This window comes from Acipenser ruthenus, chromosome 19 (assembly GCF_902713425.1).
Source record: "Acipenser ruthenus chromosome 19, fAciRut3.2 maternal haplotype, whole genome shotgun sequence".
Taxonomy (NCBI): Eukaryota; Metazoa; Chordata; class Actinopteri; order Acipenseriformes; family Acipenseridae; genus Acipenser; species Acipenser ruthenus.
This window is the reverse complement of record NC_081207.1, coordinates 29,321,394-29,339,208: the sequence shown is the minus strand read 5'-3', so window position 1 is coordinate 29,339,208 and position 17,815 is coordinate 29,321,394. Positions and strand designations below refer to the sequence as shown.

At 39.1% G+C, this 17,815-nt stretch overlaps 2 protein-coding genes across 4 annotated transcripts; both read left to right on the top strand.

The window, feature by feature from the left end:
* The first annotated feature begins 2,457 nt into the window (after positions 1-2,457).
* Positions 2,458-5,208, top strand: LOC117424204 (transmembrane protein 208-like). The gene is made up of 6 exons (XM_034040355.3): positions 2,458-2,682; positions 3,151-3,246; positions 3,559-3,618; positions 3,778-3,914; positions 4,451-4,535; positions 4,921-5,208. Exons 1-6 carry the CDS (start codon positions 2,677-2,679, stop codon positions 5,056-5,058), a joined length of 522 nt encoding a protein of 173 aa, XP_033896246.1. The 5' UTR covers positions 2,458-2,676; the 3' UTR covers positions 5,059-5,208.
* Positions 5,209-6,020: 812 nt separating this feature from the next.
* Positions 6,021-16,605, top strand: LOC117424203 (katanin p80 WD40 repeat-containing subunit B1-like). Of its 3 annotated transcripts, none has more exons than XM_058992781.1 (20): positions 6,021-6,271; positions 7,610-7,843; positions 7,988-8,118; positions 8,289-8,406; positions 8,547-8,647; positions 8,907-8,948; positions 9,912-9,995; positions 10,076-10,191; positions 10,411-10,482; positions 10,761-10,911; positions 12,425-12,612; positions 12,966-13,117; positions 13,214-13,264; positions 13,609-13,673; positions 13,926-14,132; positions 14,514-14,663; positions 14,821-14,897; positions 15,012-15,086; positions 15,215-15,331; positions 15,630-16,605. In XM_058992781.1, exons 2-20 carry the CDS (start codon positions 7,804-7,806, stop codon positions 15,760-15,762), a joined length of 2,070 nt encoding a protein of 689 aa, XP_058848764.1. In that variant the 5' UTR covers positions 6,021-6,271; positions 7,610-7,803; the 3' UTR covers positions 15,763-16,605. The 3 variants fall into 3 exon arrangements, with proteins under 3 accessions (XP_058848764.1, XP_058848765.1, XP_033896245.3); XM_058992782.1 differs by lacking the exon at positions 6,021-6,271 and adding an exon at positions 6,278-6,493 and having other exon boundaries at positions 10,764-10,911; XM_034040354.3 differs by lacking the exon at positions 6,021-6,271 and adding an exon at positions 6,278-6,493.
* Positions 16,606-17,815: the final 1,210 nt, after the last annotated feature.

The window sequence follows — 17,815 nt, the reverse complement described above, 5'->3', positions numbered from 1 at the left end:
TACACCACACACCTGTTTTTGGTATTGTGACACCCCCAGGCAATATTTCAATTTTAATTACTGTAGTGATAATGTAGGTCAGATGACGGGCCACCCCTGCTGTGGACTTGAACTGAACGTGTTTCGTACTGTTTGCCTGATAATGCTTGTGGTATGTTTAATGCACTATAGTATTATATTATTACACAATATGTCAACTTTGTGTCTCAAATATTCTACATTACTGTACTTGCCTCGTTCTTGCCAGTATTTAACACTTATTTCGTTCTATTTTTTCAGAGTAAATGGCCAATGCTCTAGTTTGTGTATCTATATACTATAGAAAACGTTGACGTCACATATTCGCAAGAATATAACCTCCACACATTACAATTGGAGATGTCTATATTTGATAACATAGATTAACTCTATATAATAATAACAATACACATAAATTAAAAACAACAACAATAATAAGACTGCTACAAAACCGTTATTTAAATACAAAGTTACAAGTTCTATGGTTTAGAGAGCGTTATCACACGTACTTACCTCGACAGGTAACTCCGGGGTATGCATTAATAAATTTCAAATGTACAGCCTGCACCAGAAATGACTGTTGATTCTCGCAATGCGTGCTTGTTGAGTTATTCAACGTGCGCGGTCAGAAATGACTGTATTGAAGAGTACGTATCTCTGTGTCCCGGCTCACAGACAGACCTCTCTATACGGTTGAGTTAGTAACCGATTCTTCTGTGTGACAGACAGACAGAACCAACACCGGAAACAGTACTGTTAAACAGTATTGTCATCCTTCTCTACCACCTCACCCGTCCCCCTGTTCCGAAACCACTCGAGCCTCTTAATATTCACATTTTAGCGAATTTAATGCGCTCTCTTACTGGACTTTACTCATGTAAGCAAACATTATTTTACTAAACTGCTCTTAGACGAACTCGCTCTCAGATGTAATTACCGTACTCTGTATGTTGCTCTTATTTGAGTTTGATATTTTCTACTGATGTCATTGTAGTTTATAACTGTTCTTATCTGTAATGTGATATTCTGTAATGTGATATTCTGTAATGTGATACTTTATACTGTGATACTAAATCGCCCTGGGTAAGGGCGTCTGCTAAAAAATAAATACTACAATAAAACGGATTGTTAGAATGCTGCATGCTGATTGGTCCTTCAGTGTTCCAAGCCGTTACAATATCCAGGACAATGTCACGATTAGGAACTGCTTAGGAACAAAGGCAAATCACTGCACCTGTGCTAACCACGTATCACTGCGCCACCGAACTCAAAGAAAACACCTGTCAAAATACCAGCTGTCATGACAGGTGTCTTGCCATATCTTCCAGTTTATATTAATTTGCACTACGAACCAGTTTGCTGTTTTCTGTAAAAAAGGTTACTACGGCTTCAAGTGTGGTCCAGAGAGATAAAACCAAAACTCACAACACAAACCTTCTTCTGTTCTCTCACCTGGTATCACTTTGAGTGCTTTTGATTTTTTTTTCTTCTAAAATAGCCTACATTAAAAAATAAAAAAATAAAAAAATAATACAAAAGATGACTTGTTTTTAATAGTAGTTTGTATTTCTATGAAGGGGTCCGTTAATAAGGTGTATAACAATGCCCTGACACATTCCGAAGACTGTATAAAAAAATTAAAAAAACCAAAAAAATCGCATAGCCTGCCATAGCAAAACAAAGAAAGTCAAATCATTTTGAATTAGGGGCGTCCAGCGTACCTGTTTATATGGTCTGATATTTGCTGGACAGTTTTGCCTGCCCGTTTTTTTTTTATTAGTTTCTAAAGGATTACTATATTAGCTAACCGGTAACAATAGAATGAACAAACATTTCTAACACGTAGTTTTGTTTTTAACGATTAAAAAAACTAGTAAAGACCCCTTAAAATAAAGCTGGACCAATGCCTGAGTTTTTTCTTGAGTAATTTTCAATACTGACAACAGAATGATTAAAAACGGATTGTGGAAGGGGATCAGAAGGGTGGGCTCGGGGGCAGACGGATTATGAAGCTCTAAGAAATGACAGTAGGAGTATTTTTGCTGCAGAGTGTTTTCATTAAGTTTTGATACCTGTATCGAATTTCCTGAGCAGGACCACCTTACACATCCGGGAATGCACTGGAGGGAGAAGTGGCAATTCCTCAATTCTTACAGTCTCTACTGTCTTAAGGATGATGTCATTTCTCCTGGGTGGGTACTGAAGCACCTGCAACCACCTCTTTAAAGTCTAGAACTGCTGTGTTGCTAATCATGATTGAAACGGACTGGCAAATGGGATGCACAGTTTTTGTACAGTACAATCCGGTGTACTTCTGTTCACCGCGCTTTTACACATGCATTTCTTACTTGCGCAGTTTTAATGAGCGTTTAGTGCAGTACGGTAAGGTGGCCACTAGAGGTCGCATTGATTAAATTCCACTGTTCCTTTTCTCTTGAGCGATGTGATGATGTCAGCATAGCGAACCGGAAGTGCTTTCGGTGAGTGCTGATGTGTTAAATCAGAGAGGAGGCTGTAGTTTCCAGCATCACGGTAGCATTTGTATACAGGTTTTTTTTTGTTTTTTTTAAGTTGTCTTAAATAATAATAGTAAAAAAAAAAAACGCGTTTGTACTACTTTCAAGACCACTTAAACAAGACAAGGGCTCCTTCCTCACCATGGCGGTAAGTTCAGTTTAAACCCCTGCTGTGGTCATAGTTTAAACTCATTGCGATTAGCTAAGGGTATTTGTGCTTCACTCTGTTAAAGTGTAGTCTTCCACGCTATTTTGTATTTATTTTTCATACGCTGTCGTTGAGGCTTTTCTTACTTAAACGCAGTGTAACAACTTAACGTTTTCTTATAATAAAGGTACTAACCCTTTGCGTAAGGGGTATTGATAGTGCTGTTTATGAAAACATATCCCAAGCGCATGAGTCCAGCTAAAACTAATCGAACAAAATAATTGATACATTTAATAATTTAAATAACAGTATAAAACATGTCCTGTATTTAGTTCTTTTTCCCTCTGGCTACCAGTAACCTTTGAACAATTTATTGCAGCTTTAACTGTCTTGCGGCTGTATGCGTTGTGTTCTGGGTTAGTTGATTTGTGACTGAAATACTCATTGTGGAGGACTTTCTGCTTACAGCCCAAAGGGAAGGTTGGCACAAAGGGTAAAAAGCAGATCTATGAAGAGAATGCATCGACTCTGAAGTTCTACATGAGGGTTATATTGGGAGCTAATGTAAGTAACACAGATTTAAACCAAAGAGCTGAAATCTACAGTAGGATACATGCAGCAGTAATAATGGCTTTGCTTCTCTTTGCAAAGAAACACACCACTTTTGTAGCTGGAATATGGGGGTTCATGCTGTTGCTTAGTTAAGTGAGCTGAAAAAATACTTTTTGTTGATCATTGCGATTCAGAAGTAAATAGCTCCTGTTAGTTTATAAAATAGACACAGGTATCAGTTAGCAGTCTTGGCTTGGCTTATTAATGTGCATAATAATAATAATAATAATAATAATAATAATAATATATTTTTGTCATTGGCAGGCAATTTATGGAGCAGTGAACCTATTTCTTTTTTATAGTTCAGCAACATTTTGGACATGGGTAAGTTGCATTTAAACATATCTATGCAGTATTATCTTTTTCCCCATAGATTCATCTCGCTGGATTACACAACGACAGAATGGCATTGCTATCCTTTGTTGTTTCTTTCGAAGGATGACAGCAGGGTGTATTCTTTCCTAACCCCTGTGTTTATCGTAGTGCTGGCTGGTGTTTGCGCTGGTGGTGTATGGAGGCAGCTATCGGTCCATGACGGCGATGGCGAAGCCTACATTTGCAGAGGATGGCAGCCTATTGGACGGTGGGATAGACCTGAACATGGAGCAGGGGATGGCAGAGTGAGTGTTCAAACTGCAGTGCGTTCAGGTGAGCAGGTGATGCTCTCTGAAACCAGAACCAGTCGTCAGGAGAGCTGGACTCCCGTGAGGCTGTTTATTCAGAAAGATTCCAGATGTTTAAGTGCTTTCTGTGTTTAAAGAAAAAATGAGAATTCGAGTCATACAATTGCAGAACGGACTGTCTTTAAAAGTAATATTCATATTTGATTGTACTGTACATTTGCTTGTAGTGAAGAATCTTGTCTGGTAGAAATGTGCATACTGTAATTGTTTTTAACAATACTGTAGAAGCTGCTTGGAACAAGTGGAACTGCTTTCATTCTTACAGACATGATTTTATGCATACCTAGATGTTTCATATTGCACAGATATAAATGTGTCTCTGTGTGCATATAGTAGGCACCTGTATTATCCTGACCTGAAGCAGAATGTAGTCCATCCATTCATGGAATGGTAACTTTGTTTGCAGATCATACTGTTTTTCTTCTGTTTTGGGTACATTTAAAAAGTAAAATCTTTTGTTTTTTACTTTTTAGGCATCTGAAGGATGTGATTTTACTAACAGCCATTATCCAAGTATTGAGCTCCATATCGTCATACTTTTGGTACCTTTGGCTTCTGGTAAGTAAACTGTTTCATTATATAGACGGGCCACAGTTCATGTCCACATACTGTGATACTGTGATACCCTTTTTTTTTTTTTTTTTTTTTTTTTAGAATCTGTGACTCCCTTGTATAAAATAACTTGGTTGATTGTGGAATGCTTTGCCAAGGATGATCAGAAATGCTGATTCCCTGGCAAAGTTTAAGTCATGACTCCAGGCCTATTTGTTCTCAAGCCTTTGGAGTGCAAATACATTTAAAGTTTTTATTTTGAGTTTTATTTTCCTTTTATTCTTTTACTGTTCGGTCTTGTTTTCCATGATCGTGAAGCGCTTCAGAGTCGGCTTTGCTGTGAAAGGCGCTATATAAATATAATGTGATTGTTTGATTGTGTCCCTTCCAGGCCCCGGCCCGAGCTCTCTATTTGCTCTGGGTGAATTTCCTGGGCCCCTGGTTCATGGCAGAGCCCCCGTCAGCCCCCGAGGAGGTGAACGAAAAGAAGCAGCGAAGGCAGGAGCGACGACAGATGAAAAAATTCTGATTTTATTTATTATTTTTTTTTATGTTATGTGATTGTCTGTTTTTTTAAATTATTCAACATGCAGCACAGTGGTACACCAACACACACTGGATAGAATATATTCCATCTGATGTAATCTTCCCCTGAATCCGCTTTTAAAAGCCATTTGTCTTGTCTGCCAGAAAACAGTTGAAGGCTATTAAATACAGAGTGAGAGATATCACTGAAAGCAAAATCCACCATGGTCTGAAAGCTTGGGGCTTCATTTCACTGAACATGCAGTTAAGAGTGGTCTTACTGTATCTATAATGTCTCTCAAGGTGGCTACCGGTCTGTGTGGAGTGTGGAGCACTGAGTATTGTGTGTCTTAAGGATTATACAGTAAAAAAAGTCGTAATTTCTAACTACTGACAGATAAAAACTGCCACTATGATAAATTAATCGCAGGATTGCTATCGATACTTAAAATAAATGCACCAAAGACCATGTGATAAAACTGTACAGCAGGTACGCTGTAATTAGGGCTCAGTTTGAATAAGGAAACACATGTCTGCAAGACTGCTTCAGTTATATACATCGTGTATAAGAAAATAATAGAGAGACTGGTGTTGCATTGTATATAACCACATGCAGTAATTATTGATGTATGGGATTAGTTCAATTCTGGGCAACATGGGCATTGTGATGTTACAGATTTGGGTTGGTCCAATGAAAATGCTAAATAGGATGTAGGTTCAAGTATAAATAATTGTTCAGTACTTAGACCATCGTGAACGAAAATAAACGCATGTGTTAAATTGAGCTTCTTCAACATTGTCTGGTCATATGTACTGTCATAATGTAAATAAAAACAAATAATTTCATTAAAATAATTGTAAATTAGATATTTTCTCTAGCAATTCATTTTCAAGAAGTTGAATCTCGCGCACGTCATCCAACGACGTCTCGTCAATAAGCGTCCGCTACGTAACCGCGCTTACGCAACCTCGCCAATCTGAGTATTAGAACACTCGATTGGCTCCTTCGGTTGCTAAGATAAGCCGGTGACCGGATTCACTACACGAGCTGTTATACACTTTATCAAAAACTCCACGTGAACTTTTAATCCTAAATAGACCCACGAATTATGTACCATGACACAGTCAAACGACCGAAACGAGTAATGGCCGCTCTGTTACTTTTAGCTTGTTGTTTTAAAAATAATACTGAATGTCTCCAGAGTGGTCGGAAAAAAGTAAACTGGTTGGTTGCTAAGACCGTTGGTACGCAGTATCCAATAAGAGTTTCTGATAGAGCGATGTGTCGAGACTACAGCAGGAGTGGCTAGACTGAGACGAGAGAGAAATAAATAAATAATATTGAAGTTAGACCCGTTTGGTTAAAACAGTCAATGTAATGATATTTAGCATCCTGCATCAATTGCTTTGAAGAACCGATCAAATGCGAGAGGCAGCAGGTAGGAGGACTTTTGCTATACATTATTGTATTTTTAACTTGAGTAGTTTTAGGCTATTTTATAAAGGCAGATGTTACAGTAGGATTTTTACAGGCACTAAAGGGTAGCAGCGGATTCAGATGCACACAACACATTACCACCCATTTCACTTTCTCTAAATGTAAAGTCGATAAAATAAGTATTTATTTCTCCAGCCCGGATGTTAACTACTGGCAGGCATCTTTTTTGGGGGGCTTCTTACTCTGGCAGTAGAGTTTGTACCGATATAAACTCCCATACATACATAAATAGCGTGAACACCAGAACAAACTTAGATTACCAGATCATGTTCCACACGCATTTGTGTAACAGAAGAACGGCAAGTTATTCGGAGAGTAAAACTAAACAAACAACAACAAAAAAAACGTCACACGGTTAATGTATTTTTGAGAAATCGCTATAAGATCTTGACATGTGCCAGGTGCTGTTAGGGTAATCTTGTTCTGTTTTAAAATAGATCTATATTTCACCAATACTTTTTGTTTTATGTAAGTTAAAAGTAGTGCCTTTTTTAAATAAAACATTGTCAAAAAAACAAATCATTGGACCACGAACCATCGCATGCAGGCACGGAGCTGTGTTTTTAATGGTGGTTCTGGTTGTCTTAACAGTTTGACATGACAGGATCTGCCAGAGCCCAAGTCATATCAGCGGGGACTGCACTGCATGACAAGCGGTCGCAGTTTTCATAGGCATACACAGACTGTAAAATGTATTATTATTACGTATTCGTAGTATGGCGACATTATTTGCAGTCATAAACTTAGTTCGACATTTTGAGGCTGAATATATCGCCTTTGCATACAGCATGACGAGTTTTAAAACATTCATAAACGAGAGAGACTTTGCGAGTTACTTGGTATGGGCACATTCATTTTGCCGTTGCATACATTTTGGTTTATTGTTTGTTAAAGATAAACCACTCTGTAGTTTATTTTCCTTAGAACATACCCAAGTGCATCGCCTTTTCATTTGTCTTGGCATTGTGGATCCATCTATAGTGTTAACTGGCAATTTGGGAGGATCACACAAGACTAATTTATTGTGTTTTATTTCTTTGTTTTGTCTATTCAACAGAGCTGCTAGGAACTGAACTTTGACCAGAAAGGTTTTTTTATTATACTACTTTACACCTGGATTATTATTATTATTTTTTTATTAAAGTAATACTGTATTAAAGGAAGATAAGAGAGGAGTGGGGATTGAACACCCCCAAGTTCTTTAACTCATTTTAAAGTTTTAAATCTATTACATTAAAATCCACGAACAGGATGGCAGCAGCCAGCACAACTAAAACATCCTGGAAACTACGTGAGTATTTACTTCTGTAACATGAAACTTATGTTAAAGTGTTAAATCCACAGGTGTTTGACTTTTTGTACTTTAATTCTGAAAGTTTAATTCCCTCCTCAAAGGTGCAACGCTGTGTAAATGTATTTTTTTCCTCCCCCCCAGAGGAGATAGTCGCACATACCAGCAATGTGTCCTCACTGGTTTTGGGGAAGACCTCTGGGCGCCTGCTGGCTACAGGCGGTGACGACTGTAAAGTAAACATCTGGGCCGTCAATAAACCAAACTGTATCATGGTAATTATAATGAAATATAACTAGGTTGTAGTGTTTATTTATTTAATTGAGGTAGGAGGGGAAATAGTTTAAATTGGCTGCAAATGTTGCTGGTATTACAAAATTATGCACCATGAGTCTGTTGTGGGTATAATGCAGTATTTCTGCTTGTGTTTTTTTCTGTTTTTCAGAGCCTGACCGGACACACTAACCCAGTAGAGTGCATCCAGTTCAGTAGCACAGAAGAGCAGGTTGTGGCTGGCTCACAGTCGGGATCATTACGAGTCTGGGACCTAGAAGCAGCTAAAAGTGAGTTGGCAGTGCAGTCATTGTGGACAGCATGCGTAAGACTTTCAAAGACTGGCATGAGAAGTATTACATATTCTGTGTGTTTAAATTGAACTTTGGCAGTGTTGATGTTCATTTATGTTCTTTTTTTTCCACCTTAGTTCTCCGGACCTTAATGGGACACAAAGCCAACATCTGCAGCCTAGATTTCCATCCCTATGGGGAGTATGTGGCTTCTGGCTCCATGGACACAAATATTAAGGTGAGGAAGACATGAGCTGCTGCCTACAGGATGTCACTATCATAAAAAAAAAAATCATTTCTATCTGCAGACTGTTTCTATCTTTAATCAGATATGTTTTATCTCAATTGTTTTTCAGTTACACAGTTGTTTGTCTGCCCATTACAAAATAGTATTTTATGTTAAGATATAATATAGTATTTTATGTTAAGGTGATATTGATGATAAGGACTGAGAAATGCTAGCTACACAAGTTCTGATTTTTTTTTTTCTCTTTCAGTTATGGGATATCAGAAGAAAAGGATGTGTGTTTAGGTATAAGGTAAGAAACCACATTTTAAACTGTTTTTAGAAGATTCTATAGAACATATTGGTTCTGTGTGAGCCCTGTGTAATGGTAAAGTAACTTCATTGTTGAGGGGCGTACACAGGCTCCATTTAGATGCGTGCATGTTGGACATGAACCATGGTGCTGTGTAGAATGGTGCACGCAGTGAGTGCAATGTCCACTATTAAAAACAAAGGGTGCTTACACTCTACCTGTTTCAAGTAGGATCTGTGATGAGTCAAAATAAATACTTTAATTTCCGCGTATAGGAACACCTCCTAAGAGAACAACCTTGTGGTGAAACAGATTTTTCCCTTTGTAAATGCTCTGCCTAATGGAGCAGGAACTTCGCTTAAAAGAACACCTTTTTGGCACCGATAGCAATTCATTGCTAACCGATTTCAAAACTGATACAGTACTGTTTTGTAACCTAATAACTCATCAAATTCAAATGGTTTATTCAATCTTTTCAAAACTGACTTGTAAACAGTAATCTCGAGCTGCTGCATTTTTTAACATGTGTAGGGATGCTGTGTTAATTAATTTTAACACAATTATTATGATTGTATTCATAATTACTGTTTGCTGCTGCATTATTACTGTATGTAGGGGTGCTTTTTAATTTAGTTTGTTAGTTTATTATTATAGTTTATTAACATTGCACTTGACTAGTTTAGTAGTTGTTTACGATCACGATTAAGTCCAGGGTAGGATGTCTTTAATTAAAACAAATTTGATCTTGAGACTTCCACTGATTTCTGTCAAAGTCCTGTACAAACTCACGTCACTTTAAATGTATGTTTACCCTGGAATTGCCTTACGTAAATTACATTTTATTGAAAACATTTAGTAAAAGAAATGACTAGCTTGTTGAATACCACATGTCATGGTGATATGTTATGTGTGGTATATGTGGTTATTACATTTCTGTATTAGAAAATGTCCTGTCTTCTATAGGGGCACACACAGGCTGTGCGGTGTCTCTGCTTTAGTCCGGATGGGAAGTGGCTGGCCTCGGCAAGTGATGACAGCACAATAAAGGTAAGTGTCAGAGTGACAGAATCATGGTTGACGTCCTTTCTGTATGTTTAGCTGAAACTATTTTTGTCTCCTGAATTTAGCTGTGGAACTTGACGGCTGGGAAGATGATTACTGAATTTACAGCACACACAGCCGCTGTGAACGTTGTGGCGTTTCATCCAAACGAGTATCTCCTGGCATCGGGGAGCTCAGACAGGTACAAGGAGGAGGTGTATTTGGCCCTGTTTATTCTGCCTAATTGCTGTGTCTCCTTGCCTTTAGGCTGAGGTGTACCATGCTGTAAGATACTGGATCCCTGCTTGTGCATCCAGACTTTTTGCTCATTAGGATTTCAATGTTTTCTAACTAGAGGAGCAGCATGCGAGATATGGTACATAGTTAAAAATTGTTCCCCCTCGCTTTTTTTTTTCTCCAGGACAATAAAACTTTGGGATCTGGAGAAGTTTCAGATGATCGGCTCCTCGGAAGGGGAGACAAGCCCTGTTAGGTGCGTTATATTTAAACATTGTTTGATTACATAGCTATCTGTTTACTGCCCCATGCTGCATTCTGCAGAAGTAATTTGATTCTTGAATCTTCTATTATAGGTCAACAGTGGCATTTGGCAAACTGAAAACAATCTCCGTCAGCGGGTCATTCATGGAGGGGGCGGGGCGGGGGGGATAATTGAACTAAATCTGTTTAGGGTTGGGTGCCACATCCCTGCACTGCACAAAGGTTAATATGGACCATTGCAGTTTGACCTCTGCCTTTCTTGCCCCCCAGAAGCATTGCATTCAACCCGGATGGGTGCTGCCTCTACAGTGGCTCCCAGGATTCGTTGAGAGTGTATGGCTGGGAGCCAGACCGCTGTTTCGATGTGGTGCCAGTGACCTGGGGCAAGGTGGCCGACCTTGCCATCTGTAACAACCAGCTGGTGGGTACCCGTTCTGCTGTTTCATTACAGCATGGTGTGTGAGAGTGTTTTAATAGAGGTGCCATGCTTTGGATTATATATCTTTAAGTCAACAACAAAGTGAGATGTCTTTAGTGCTGTAGATGTACTACATTTTTTTTAACACTTACTAAGGAAGTTTACTCCAGTGCAATGTATTCTGATTCCCCACCAAGCTTTAAGGCAAAGGCTTATTTGGTAGCGAGCATGAATGCACAAAGGCCTAGGTCAGGGGTATTCAATTACATTCACTGAAGGGCCAGATAAGGCAATATCCAAATCTTGGTGGGCCACATGATGTGCGTATGGGGGGTAACCACTTACAATGATACGATTTATGATTGCCATTTTAATAATACAAAGCAAATATTTATCACTGTAGATAGTGGCAACCTTTCAACCGTGCATATATGCAACTAGCATTTGTAATGAACAACAACTACTTTAAAAAAACCGGCCTACTTCTTCCTGAAAGAAACCATTATAAAAAACTTAAGCATGACCCCAGGACTGAATGTATCACTAAGTTCTGTGCAGCTGGATGTCTTTGAGATCTGTGTAGTTTGTATCATTTACAATGTCTTTGATGACTCAGACAATAATCCACAGTGGAAATGGCTGTGTGATTTGCCACTAGAAACAGTAGTTTTAACTGGTAATTTTTTTCTATTAACTGTGAACAAGCAGCTTTCTAATATAATAAATATTTCCTTTTTAGGGGTTAGTAAATATAACTTGAATATTACTATTATATTTAGGATTGTTGTTTTTCTGTGTCTTTCCAACGTTTTCTTCTACTTTTAAGAATTCGAATGATCCCTGCTAGCCATTTAGTAGTAAAATTGGTTTAATGTACGTGCATGCAAACGAAGAAACTGCGTTCAAACAAGGGTACAACATTTTAATAAGCGATTAATCTATAATTTAAAAAGAATAAATGCAGGACACACTATTATAATCACTATTTGTAATTGTGTTAACATTAATACAGACTAGTCATTTATTAAAATGTTGTGCTCTCGTTTTAGCATTCTTCATTCTGCGTTTTACTGAGAAAATAGACTTGGACAATTTAAAAGCCTATTTGGTTGTTTCACATTAAAGCCCCATAAGTTAGTGAGTTTCCCACAAAAAGTAATTAAAAACAGCCACATTTTGTGGAAAAAAAGGCCCATTTGGCAGCACTGCAGCTGACACCCGACGGGCCAGACAGAAGGATCTCCAATAGAAGAACGCTGGCCTAGGCTGTATACAAATCATAAATGTAGTGCCCAGAACCAATGAGAGATGAGGTAAAGAATTAAAGTAAAAGGACTCTTAGAGCTAGTAACCCTTAGGCCTATTTAATTGTCACATTTTTTAAAATTTGTATTGATAATTTAATTGACATTTGTTTATTTATGTATTAATCAATGTATTCATTTTTTTAATTTAAAATCTGTTTGTATTTTGCATTTAGGAATAATATATTTGTATTTCTCACTCTTTCATTCAGATTGGAGTCTCATCAAGCTTGACTAACGTCTCCTCCTATGTGGTGGACCTCAATCGGGTAAAGAAATCTGGTTCAGTTATTCAGGGCTTTATCCAGGATGACAAGCCTCTTGCTGCACCACCAGTGAAGGGAACCAGCATCCGTCGCAACTACGAGCGCCCACTTACCACCTGCAACACACACCAGAGGTGCAGAACCCACCTTATGCGTATGTCTGTCTCCCTGTAGTGATGAGTGGATAGAAAAGACTGAAACGCATGAAAGCTGCTGTGAGAGTGTACTGCTATAAATCTCTATAATGGGATAAAAATATAATTCATAGATGTTCATACACCTGTTCCCATCAGGAGTTCATTAAAGTGGTAAAAACATCCAGGTTAAGTGGAAGTAGACGTGGACAACAGGGTGGTCATCATTTTTTGTGTGTATTTTTCCAAACCAGAAAAGCGGCTTTTTTTCGAAGGGGGAATTGAAACTGTAATATCTTTCAATCTGATCTGACTAGTAACAAGTTGTTGTCTCGGTCGCTGCTCGTATTTAGGGTGAAGCAGAACTCTGAGAGTGATCGTCGGAGCCCCGAAGGCGAGAGACGCAGCCCCAGTAGTGAGGAGGACCGGGATGACAAGGAGTCCACTGCAGAGATCCGCAACCCAGAAGACTACAAAGAGATATTCCAGCCCAGCAGTGCTATCTGTAAGATCCACTTTTCTGCCTACCTTTTTAATGCAGTCCTCCTGACACTCGCTCTCTGACGATGCAAGTCAATTCTGTGTCAAATATTTCTTGCAGCTCGAACCCCCCCAAAGAGAAGTGAGCCTTTCCCTGCCCCTCCGGAGGATGGTGAGTTCTGATGAAGAGATGTATTCATGTATTAGCGAAGGGTTCTGAGAGGTTACGGCCAAACTCAGAAACTGGCAGGATAATACAAGCTGTAAGTGGATATCTGGTGGAAAGCTGGGCGAGTAAGGTGATCATTAAAGACACCAGCCCTCTTGTTACTTTGTATACCAACAACCAGAGATACGTCTAACACTAGTGAGACAACTGAGCAGACGGCAGTGGGTTTGTTCCTAAGTTACTGGGCACATGGGACACAAATGACAAATTACTCTCATAACTGACCATTTTAAAAGATGTGTATAGTTGTGTTCCTTACTAACTCTTGGATGATGTCTTGTTTCCAGAGATTTTCCCAGTGAAGCCCAACAATGCATTGGAAATGATGACCCCATTACCAGAGAGACTCAAGGTAGCTATCCAGCCATATCTTTCTATTGGGTGATGCAGTTCTGTTAACGCTGTTACGCCTGAGCTTAAGTCAGACTCGCACTTCAGTGCTACCATGAAAATGTGCTATCAGTCAAAACTGAAAGAGTTGATTTGTAAGACAGGATAGAGTAGGGGTTTAAGCACTGTTAAAAAGAAGAAAGCAAGTCCTGTCAGGTGCAATGGTAAGTTTTTGTTTTTTTTCTCCCCCCCCCCTCCCTCCCTCTTGTTGCAGCCTGAGCAGTTAAAGATGGCTCCCATGGCCTCCTCTACTCCAGTGAATAGGGTGGAGCCTACTATCGTCCCACCTCCCAACCGGCCGTTGCCAGGGGCTAACCCCGCCCCTAACAAAGCTAACCCTGCCCCCAGCAGAGCAGAGCCAGCTGTAATTCTTGCCTCCCGGAATGAGCCAATTGGATTGAAGGCATCTGACTTTCTCCAGGTAAGTGATTTTGTTGGTAGCTGCTGAGAAGCAGTTTCTCTTACAACCTGTTATGGCACTACCTGCCCTAGGTCTGTGAATATAAATAGCAAGTTGTAGAAGCCAAGTACTTGGCAAGCAAGTAATGATTTTTCATTCTGTACAGCCGTCTGTTGTATGCTTACCACAATTCAATTACATGTTTTAGAAACACGGGCAAATCGCATCCAGTTTCCAGTTTAACATGATAGGTTTGGCTATCCAAAATATTAGTTCAAAACTTTTTTTTTTTTCTTTCAGGGAAACCTTTTTTCTGAGTTTTGATAGGTCATATGCTGTTTTCATATTTAATCAAAAATCACCCCTCATATACTATTAACTTTTGCCTATTTTGCATCTTAGCCAGCAAAGAATAACAATCAGCCTGCCCTGAATGACGACGATGCCCTGTCCCAGATTAGGAAGGGCCACGACACCATGTGTGTGGTGCTCACCAGCCGGCACAAAAACCTTGACATTGTGAGAGCGGTCTGGAGCAGCGGGGACATCAAGGTAAGTGTTTCTGAGCGGAGGCTTACTGCGCTGGGTGACGAGGCGAGAGGTTCATTCAAGAGACGTTCCATTGTCTTGCAGTTCCATCTGATCGCCTAAGTTTAATTGGCTTTCAGAATAAAGATAGTAATTCTGACATCTTTGTTTCCTGCTACAGACCTCTCTGGATTCAGCAGTGACCATTAATGATCTGTCTATTATAGTGGACATTCTGAATATCCTCAACCTCAAACCGTAAGTAATCATGTTACACAAAGAACTGCATATAGTGCTTAGGTTGTCTGGTAAGATTTAAACTAGAATAACAGCCAGTGTATAAAAATCTACTGTCGTTTTATTGTAATGCAGATCTTTGTGGAAGTTGGATCTGTGTACCTCCATCCTTCCCCAAATTGAAAAACTGCTGCAGAGCAAGTATGAAAGGTGAGCTGGTCATCCCTGGTTGAAACATTTTACACTGCAGTTTACCAGCAGAGCTGTAGAAATGGTAATTGTAAAAGCAAGCAAGACCGCATTTTAATGTGTTAACTGATTATTTCTTTCTCTCTCAGCTATGTTCAGACGGGCTGCACCTCCTTAAAACTCATCCTCCAGCGCTTTCTGCCTTTGATAGCAGATAATCTCACAGCAGCCCCTTCAGTTGGAGTCGATATCACACGAGAGGAAAGGTAAGGCACTTTAACCTGTTTTAAACATGGGCAGCACTGTTTAATAAGAATGAGAGCATTTTTTAATTTGTATTTTCCATGGACTTGCACTATCATTATTATGCATAAGTTTTATATTTTTTATTAGTGTGCCTCTATTTTCTCCGTAACAAAACCTAATTTATCAGAAACGAACAGTCTCTCAAACAGCATTTTATATATTGTCATGTATATATTTTTACATTTTTCTATACATGAGGAATATATTGACCTGCTGTTGGTTGTTTTACATCGATTCACTGAAACTTTCTCTTTCCAGACACCAGAAATGCAAAGCATGTTACAAGCAACTGAGGAACCTGAGAAATGTTGTGAAGAGCAAGGCTAGTCTGGTGGGACGACATGGCAGTGCCTTCAGAGAGCTCCAGCTACTAATGGCTACACTGGACTGACCACATCTTGTTTTGGGACTGTGAGGTCTCTCCTCCTTCATATGGTGGCCTATGACACTGTTTTCAATGGCACGGATTGCTCAACATGGGTTTAAGAAACCAGTACAGGGTCTTTAAGGGATGACACCACCGTTACTGTCTTTTGGCAATTCCGTTTCATTTTCTGGTTTTAAAAGCGATGCCAGCATTTTAAATCCCAAGACAACACCCCTACGTACACTCTTCTGAGTGATTTTGAGAAAACAATCTGCTGCTGTCCAAAGGGCCGCAACCCTAGCCCAAGATTTTCATGGTGGAAATTGGGATGCACTCTACAAAGTAAATATTATAAGTGATGTTCTCTGCTTCTGACAAAGCAGCTTCTTCAATTGGATTAAAATTGTTGTAAAGAGCAAAAAACAATAAAAATATTTTTGCAAAATATAAGACAGCCTTCAGCTATTAGAAGGGTTGTGCTTGGATTGAACTATTTACGTTTCATAGCACGTTACAATGTGGTTGTATGACCATGTGAGAGGATTGCAGTAAGGTGGGCATGGTAATTATTAGTCCATTGACCTACTGGTTTGGATGGTATATACAATCTGTTAAATGCAAATCAATGTAATTATATTTGGTACGAGAGGCAGCGATAAATGCAGTAGTCATTTTTCTGTAAACTACTGCCATTTATCCAAACAAAACTTAAATCCTCTTTGTTTGTAGTGACTGGGTGTATAGTGCCATTCTCTAAAACATCTACTGGTTTTGATTTTTTTTATGTAAGTTTCCCTTTCCTGTCCTATACTTGATTCAATGCCTTCAAGTAATTTAGTTGCAGTACCCAACAGGAGCTAGACTGCGTGGTTGTTTGGATAAATTGTCTTTATTGTATAAGCCAAGACATTTTTACTGCCTGCAGCAACCGTCTTAATTATGTAGAATGCTCGTCCAAAATTCTCAACTAGAATCATGTATTCTGGTATCTGCAGCCATAATCGCATAGTAAGAGGACAGTGAGGGAGAGCTTACTGGAGATCATGTGCACAATGTAGTTTGTGACAGACAGACTGTTAAATGGAATGTATATTCTAGAAATACTTAATGTGAGACATACTAGAGACAATGCTTTATAGAACATATATTATATCCTTGTAGCATATATTTATTATAGTGCTGTTTGTTTGTTTGTTTGTAAGTCAGAAGTAAATAGGGGACCAAGAGACTCACTCTCACTCTCACTCTCTCTCTCTCACATATCGGTGCAGGCAAAACATGTGATACATATTTCTCATATATATATCCCCCATATATATATTTTTTCAGTTGATCAGATATTTTTCACTAAATTATATTAAGACTACAGTTCTCAAAATGTTACAACCCTCCTAGAATTATTTTATGTTTGTAAATGTACAGGTTGGCAACCATGCCCCTCCCCAAAGATTTGGTTACCTTGTAGTCAATGAACAGGAAGCTGTGACATGGCACAGAAGCCTAATTCAAGAGTCTGCTGTGCTGTTCAGCTTTGTGGACTGGGCTCAAATGCAGTTGTTTTTTTTCAAAGACTTGATTAATTGACCTTATAGTAAATGAAAAAGCAGATTCTTTCATGCCAGGGAGATGGCACAGTTGGCTAATTCACGAACAAGCTGTGATGTTCCTATTTAGGTACTGGGTTCAAAACTAGCTGATTCTGTCCTTTATTTTCAAAAGAATTGGCGAATAGACCTTATAGTCAATGTGAGACAACACTTCCTGTGGGAGCTGGTGGTGTAGTGGGCTAATCCCATGACCTTCACTTCCTGAAGATGGTGGTTCAAATCCAGCTCCTGGAGGTGAGTACCTGAGGTAAGTAATGATGTTGGTTGGACGTAATGATGTTGGTTGTGTTTCCACAGATGGAGGAGGAGGAGGAAGAAGATGAAGGGTAGATAGGAAAGGATAGAAAGGGGGGGTCTGGCCCCCCTGCCAGGGAGGTGAGTGGAAGGTGGGGTGTTGCTGGTTGAGGAAAGTAGCAAACTACTTTTTTTTTCTCCACTAGTCTTTTAAAGATTTTAATTGTACATTAAAT